Consider the following 7,560-nt stretch of genomic DNA (forward strand, 5'->3'; position numbering starts at 1 on the left):
AAAGTTAATGTGTCTACTCTGAGCAAGACTTGGTTGAATATTGCCCTGTGTCCCTATTCCATACGAAGAGTCTCAAAAGAGCAGCACTGACTTGGTGAGTCTGGGACCTAGCCTAGCTCTGCGTTTCCAGCACTTGCCATGTATGAAACACTCATTAAATTCTCACTACTAAGGGATTATCTATCCAGTAGTGTAAAACAGTGGTTTTATTGTCACATGAATTGTGGACCTCAGATCTTCAGCAGTCATCGGCTTCATGCATTTTAACTGCATGTTTGCCGATTTTATATCTGTAACTTGAGACATCCAAGCAAGAATCCTAAAGCCCATGACCCACTTGCAGGTCACAACCCACAGATTGGGAAATGCTTGTCTAAAAGAGACCTACAGAATATCTGGGTCCCGATGACTACTATGGCTGACAGATACAGTGGTACCTCAGGTTACATACGCTTCAGGTTACAGACGCTTCAGGTTACAGACTCTGCTAACCCAAAAATATTACCTCGGGTTAAGAACTTTGCTTCAGGATGAGAACAGAAATCGCACGGCGGCAGTGGGAGGCCCCATTAGCTAAAGTGGTATCTCAGGTTAAGAACAGTTTCAGGTTAAGAACGGACCTCCGGAACGAATTAAGTACGTAACCAGAGGTGCCACTGTACTGTATAAATAAATCTATCATGAACAACTTGAGTGCTGGTGGCTCCTGTAAGTAAGATAATGTCAGGAGCATGTTGATACCTTAGGCCAGAGGTAGCCAAGGTGGGGGTCTCCAGATGAACTCCAACTCTCCTAAGCCCCTGCCAGCAAGGCCAATGGTCAAGGGTGATATGGGAGCTTTGGACCGAAACATTGGAAGGGCACCATGCGAAGCGGTCTGAAGGGCTAAACAACATTACAGATGTTATAGTATGGGAATTCTTGTCTCTCATGCCCAGATTGTATTAGGCAGCGCCCCAGTTCATGTTTGTTTCCTTTCCCCTCTATGTGTCTTTAGTCTTTCAAGTCAACAGCACAGTTTTTATAACAGCTGGAAGTGGGCTAGAGTTACTGATTCTATTTATAAGTTAAAATTATTATGCTTTCAATAGCATCAGTTAAAATTAGGGTATAATCTACATAAAAGTGTTTTGTTCAAAGACTTCTTAAAAATAGTAAACTTTCCTGGAAAATACTGGCGTAATTGATGGCAGACACACGCAAACTATAGCCATGTGCTCTGTAATCTTAATTTTGTGAAACTCTAGCTGGAAAACCTGATATCAGCTTCTTTTAGAATGAGTTTACTTACTCAGTTTTTATAGGATACTGTTGTATCATAAGCTTGACTTCCTGTAATTCTTCCATGGTTACTCATTTAAAAACAGTTCCCCTTCCTCCACCAAAAATTTTCCATGTTAAACTCACAGTGTTACTGCAATATTACTTTGGGGGGGGGGGTATTTCTAAAAGTGAGTAGTCACAAAGCAAGAGTGTTCTAGTGGTGACAGTTTCCTATAAAATTTAATAATGAAACGATCAACTTTTTGCAGTATGCCTTACTCATATACAACTTCCCAGCACAGTACATTCTGTCCTTATGTTCTTTGCTGAGACTCCGAAGGTCACAGTAATTGGGCTTGCAGTCAGATCAATCCGTTCTCATTGCCCTTTATCTGACAACTATAAAATGCAGGCACCATCAACTGGACGCATTTAAAGCAAGGAACCACAAGACATTGGTTTGGCGTTACTACAAAAAAGCCTTGCATTTCTATGTTGCATTTCTCCTTTCATATTCACTTCCAATTTAACCCACAGCAAAGGTTTCAAGCCACAGTTTGTCTGCTTTAGATTTAATTCATATTTGCTCCCATGTATGTCTGGGAGAAAGCAGTGTCTGAGCACAGGGTGTGTTCATACAATTTGCTGAATCTGTATCCTGCCTCGATTTCCTGCTAATTTATTGACGGTAACAGTTTAACTCAACAGAGCAATATTCCACGGAGGTGTAATTGTTAACTGATGAGGAAGTAACAGTTCAGGTTGCAATTACAATCTTTGTTATTTTTTCCTTGTTCATTAGAACATCACAGCATTTTGAAGTATCAGCTCCTGCTCTTCTACCTTTTTCTGTCTCACATTGATCTCCTTCCTCCCTTTTCTCTGTTTCAGGGATACCTTTGCTTGCCGTACATGGCGCTGCAACAACACCATCTCCTGTCTGATATAACCATTCGTGGGTTTGTTGCAGGAGCCACCAACATCCTTTTCCGTCAGCAAAAGCATCTAAGTGATGCTATTGTAGAGGTATGAATCATTTTCTTTTATATCATAGGCAGGTCACTGAATTGCAACTTTTTTTTTAAAAAAGGAGGTTTTTTTAGTAAAATGTCCCATAAAAATAAGGATAAAGCCGGCAAAGGGTCATACTTCCTAACAAATACAATTGCTTAACTACTGAGTATATTCTACCCAACAGGAAGATTCTTCCTATCCCAAGTCCTATTTCGTCTCTTTATGGTAGGAGGGAAGCAGATCTTAAACATAATTTCCAGGACCGCATTTGGGCACACTTCAAATACCCGGAGTAAAACTAATGGTTCTTTCCACTCATACAGAACTGTTCCAGAAAAGACTGCCTTGATGTCCAGTCTACAGACTGCAGCTCCCACATGGTAGTTGCTTGAAACAATCTTCCACAGATTTTCCTTGTAAACACATAGTGACCTGCCCCGTGGAGTGGCAACATTGCTTGGAGAACTTCCCTTCTATCTCCAGCAATCCAGTTGTAGAGTTGAAATAGACCCAGAGAGAGACTGTTCAGCCCTGCCTCCCCAGAACAGGACCCATACCCCAAATTCACTCTGTGGTCTGTTCTATACCTCAGTTTATCACAAGGAAAAAGAAGCTGATTGCTTGTTGTAGGAACTAAAGATGGTTGATCGGTGATTGAGTTAGTTATAAGAGTAGTGGACTCGTAATCTGGGGAACCGGGTTCGCGTCTCCACTCCTCCACATGCAGCTGCTGGGTGACCTTGGGCTACTCACACTTCTCTAAAGTCTCTCAGGCCCACTCACCTCACAGAGTTTGTTGTGGGGGAGGAAGGGAAAGGAGATTGTTAGCCGCTTTGAGACTCCTTAGGGTAGTGATAAAGTGGGATATCAAATCCAAACTCCTCTGTTGCCACCTGCAACTCTGCAGTCAGACTGAGTTTCATCCCCAAACGCTGCAGCACTGCACATCAGTTGTGGCTTGTGGTTCAACAGATGTGAGTAGCTCCTCTTAAGAGCTCAGCTCAGGTTGTTTAGTTTTTCCTCTGCACTGCTGTTTCATGTTGGGTTTTTCTCAACAGATTGAGGAAGCTCTGGTTCAAGTCCATGATCCAGAGCTCAGGAAGGTTCTGAATCCCACAACAGCTGACTTGAGATTTGCAGACTTCCTGGTAAAGCATGTAACTGAGAACCGGGATGACGTCTTCCTAGACGGCACTGGCTGGGAAGGAGGAGATGAGTGGATCCGAGCCCAGTTTGGCTCATATCTCCATGCGCTGCTTGCTGCTACTCTGCAGCCAGGTAAAGCCATTGCTTCCATTTTTTTATTTTTTAAAAAATCCTCTAAGATTATACTTAGCAGCTGTAACTAGGAAGAGTAAAAGGAAAGGACAAAGAAATATAGGGATCTGGGTCTGACCTAGTTAGTAACCGTATGGAAGCTCTGATGCTGTATTAAAAAAAGGGATTGCTTCTCACAGGCCCATGCAGTGGTTGTCTGAGGCCCGAGAGAGAGTCTTGTCCATGAGACTTGCTGCCGCCTAATCTCAGTGGCGGGTCTTGGGGTCTCAGATATTAGCAGCACCCTGTGCAATGCCAGAATTTGCTGCCCCCTCTCCTCTCTCCTTCCATTCTACATCATAGTTGCAGCGCCCCTGGGGCTCCTCAGTGCAACCAAGCCGGTTGCACGGCCCTAAATCTGCCTCTTAATCTGATCTGATGCTACATGCTAGCACACAGTAACGCAGATCCAGGTTTTACTATCAAAGCGCTTGGCTCTGTCTAAAGGACTGTGTGATGATTTGGAGTGTTTTATATCAGATGCATGGGAAGAAATGGTCCCACCTCTCCAAATCCAGTTAAAATCCAGATTAGTTCCTTCTTAAAATTCTGTCTCTTTTCAAGCTGTTTTTTATATCTTAATTGCATAATCTGCTTAGTTTTAATTAATTTCACTAATTAAACCTTTTATTTCCAGTTGTTTATTTGCTTCCTGGCAGTTGCAGCTGCCACTCCGCACTGAGTGGGGAAGGATAGATTTGCCTGTTTGCCATCTGGTCCCAAGTCCACACTCCTGTTCTTGAATGCTAGCCCAAGTGCATGTTTATATATGAGGGTGGAGTCTTTCGTCTGTCTGCTGACACCATGCCATTGAAAAACAGCTGTGGAGGAGCTGTCTTTCAGTGACTTGGTATGTCATAGACCAGGGATGGCCAAACTTGGCCCTCCTGCTGTTTTGGGACTACAACTCCCATCATCCCTAGCTAGCAGGCCTAGTGGTCAGGGATGATGGGAATTGTAGTCCCAAAACAGCTGGAGGGCCAAATTTGGCCATCACTGTCATAGACGTAATCAGGGATGACACCAGCCCTTCCACACCTGTATTTACAGTGATACACAGCACATCAAGGGGGAAAATTAGATTTTTGGGCTTTCAAACATGTGGAAATCCAGTCTGTAAGCCAGCACCATCCCCTTTCTATTTGTTGCTGTGTTGCATTGACAGTATTACTGTGCAGAAGGTGCACACTGCCTTAAAAAAAATTAAAATGTGCTTGCTTCTTTGCATGCAAACGGATATCATGCGAAGTACTGAAACTGCTTAAGTTTCTCTTACCTATTTTATTCATCAGACAGTGAAAAAATATTATCAGACTTTGGAACAACTTTTGTAGCGGCTTGGAAGAATACACACAATTACAGAGTGTGGAACAGCAATAAACACCCAGCTCTCGCAGAGGTAAATCCCAGGTAAGAAATTTTAGCTTTAATGTTTGCATGGAAGAAGTAGAGAGAGGAGTGCTTGAGCATCTGTGACTTCCTAGGTCTGCCATTTAATTTCCAGGAAGCACAAGCAAGAATTCTCCGTTTGCTAGTAGTACCAGGCTTCAAAATTACAAACTTCTAGTTCTGGAACTCACTTTCCCCACATATCTTTCTCCTTGCTTGTGCTTCAGATGTTGCATGTTCTGCATTTAGCTTGCCTTGAACGCTGTTCTTTAGGTAAACAAAAACATGGTACTCTCTGCCTGCTTGCCTGGTGTAAGGTGGCCAAAATTTGTCCTGTTTCTGCAGATCAGAACACAACACAATTCAAGCAATTAGTGCTTCCAAGCCCCTAACAGCAGGATGTATCTGTGCTCTTGATCTTGCTTTGACCATTTTATCTGAATGTAATTCCAACTGAACTCCAGAGGCTTTTAGCCAAGAATTTAATTTCTTCCATATCGCTGCACTGTCACACCAACAAGTACTGATTGTGGCCACTGTCCCAAAGAGTCAGAAGTAGGAGAGAAGACTGGAAGACATTGGAAGTGACTGTGGTGTAACTGAACAGCCACTTTAAAATGGAAGGCATTTCAGAGGAGCAGCAGATTGTAACCCAGGGAAGAAATTCAGAGATGGATCAGTGCCAAATGTTTTGTCCACTGTACAGTCATGGGGGCCTCTGAGATCTCCCCCTCTCCCCAGTGCAAACTGATCAGACCAGGAGTTAAGAAATGTTAATGTTTTCAGTCTAGTTAGAAAGGAATGGCTTATGTTTTCTGTTTTTATTGTTACAACACACAAAACATTTTAAATTTGTGTTCTGTTTTTCTCTTCTCTTTTCTTCCACCTCCTTACAAAACCCTTTTCAGTCACCCATTCCAAGGCCAATACTCGGTTTCAGATGTGAAATTAAGATTGTCACAGTAAGTACTATAACTGAATATGCTTTTGAAGGCTAGGATTTTTGTAAATTGGCGAGCATAGTTTCATGTTAAACTGGGGTTTGGTATTCTGGCAGGCGATGACTGTTGAAATGTTCACAGTAATTGTCAGATTGACTCTGTGGCCCAGTTTACACATAACACTAAACCATGGTTTTAAAATAACGTGAACAAGCAGCGTGCTGCTGCACATTGCTCCAAAGTCCCCACTTCACTCATCCCCCATGCCTGCCTGTGCCACATTTGTGCGAACACAGTACAGATTTTGTGTTCTGCGCAAAGCAGCAGTTGATGGAATAGTTTGTTGACCATAATAAATTACATTTATTTTAATTGGGTCTGTAATCTTATGGCCCAGGACAAACCAACCAGATCCAGATGAATGCATTTTCCAATTTTTTTTTATTTTTTTTATTTTTACATTCTGTTGACCATTCTGCTGTAGAAATAATTCTGTGTTTCCAGATTGGTGGTGATAGGTCCCAGTTAGAACATCAGTATATAGTTTGGTCATATGTGTAACCATCAGATTTAAATGCTTTATAAAACACAGCGGAGAACCTATCTGGGCCTGGGGTTTGCCTACCTTTAAAAAAAAAAATTTAATCTCTTCTTCTATAATCAGCTCTTCCATAAGTTTTGCCTCTGCATTCCCCAAAGTTGGTGTTGTTATTGTGTCCAGAAATTTTTGTATCTCTTCTGAGTGGAGTGGACTTAGAAGAGTATAGAGATGAGGAAAACTCCTTAAATCTTCACAAAATTATAGTAGAAAATAATTTCCCCCGTTTTGGTCTTTGTTCCTGTTAAAGTTGTTTTATTCCACCCCCCCACCCCCCGTTTGCTAGTTTAGGTCTCTTCCCTCCAAATTCATAAAACTTTTGCTTTAAATATAGTAGTTTTATCATTGCTTTCTATATTTCTATGGTTCCTAATTCTTTCCATTTTTAAAGTGCCCTTTTTGGTAGCTGAGTTGAGTTTTACAAGTATGGTTTAACAGTATGTGCAAACTAGATCTACATCCATGCTTACAATATTATAAAGAACCTTTATTATTGTTTGAGAGTTAGTGACCACAGGGCTTAATACCTGCCATTTAAATCTAGTACCTTGGCCTGATAAAAGTATCTGCCTACTAGGTACTTTTTCTTTCTTTATTGCCAACTCCTTTGTTTAGTTTCATGATCAGTTTACATGCTTGGAAACAGTGAAAGTCAGTTGTATGATGCTATGACATTTTCCTCTCGTTTAGCTCTGTACAGAATAGTGAACGGGGCAAGAAGATTGGAAATGCCATGGTTACAACGAGCCGGAATGTTGTACAGACAGGAAGAGCCGTAGGTAAGATGCTTCATAACTGGAAATCAGTATGCGCTGTGACACTTATATGCTACAAACAGAAACCTTAACTTCCACAGCCTGTTTCAAGAATCTTGTTGGTGGTATATATCTCTACCAACAGCACGCAAATGTTGCTACCTTCCGTAAATGAAGGGATAGCTGGAAACTAGCTGAAGCACTACGTATGGAGAAGTGAAACAGGAAACTTCATGCACAACACTTGTAGGACGTGTCTTTTGGGGAGGTGAAACTTTATCGC

At 41.8% G+C, this 7,560-nt stretch overlaps 1 protein-coding gene across 2 annotated transcripts in view; it reads left to right on the plus strand.

Moving 5' to 3' along the window:
• The window catches only part of AVL9 (AVL9 cell migration associated), a 38,626-nt gene that overhangs the window by 24,274 nt on the left and 6,792 nt on the right, over positions 1-7,560 (plus strand). For both annotated transcript variants that reach the window (XR_013978375.1, XM_080975873.1), the window contains exons 11-15: positions 2,155-2,289; positions 3,336-3,555; positions 4,887-5,004; positions 5,892-5,945; positions 7,213-7,301. Coding sequence is in view for 1 of the 2 variants with exons in the window: in XM_080975873.1 (XP_080831999.1) it covers positions 2,155-2,289; positions 3,336-3,555; positions 4,887-5,004; positions 5,892-5,945; positions 7,213-7,301 (616 nt within the window). In the remaining variant the exon portion in view is untranslated. The remainder of the gene's footprint in view (positions 1-2,154; positions 2,290-3,335; positions 3,556-4,886; positions 5,005-5,891; positions 5,946-7,212; positions 7,302-7,560) is intronic.

The sequence above is a fragment of the Podarcis pityusensis genome (assembly GCF_964106645.2).
Source record: "Podarcis pityusensis genome assembly, chromosome: 12".
Lineage (NCBI taxonomy): Eukaryota > Metazoa > Chordata > Lepidosauria > Squamata > Lacertidae > Podarcis > Podarcis pityusensis.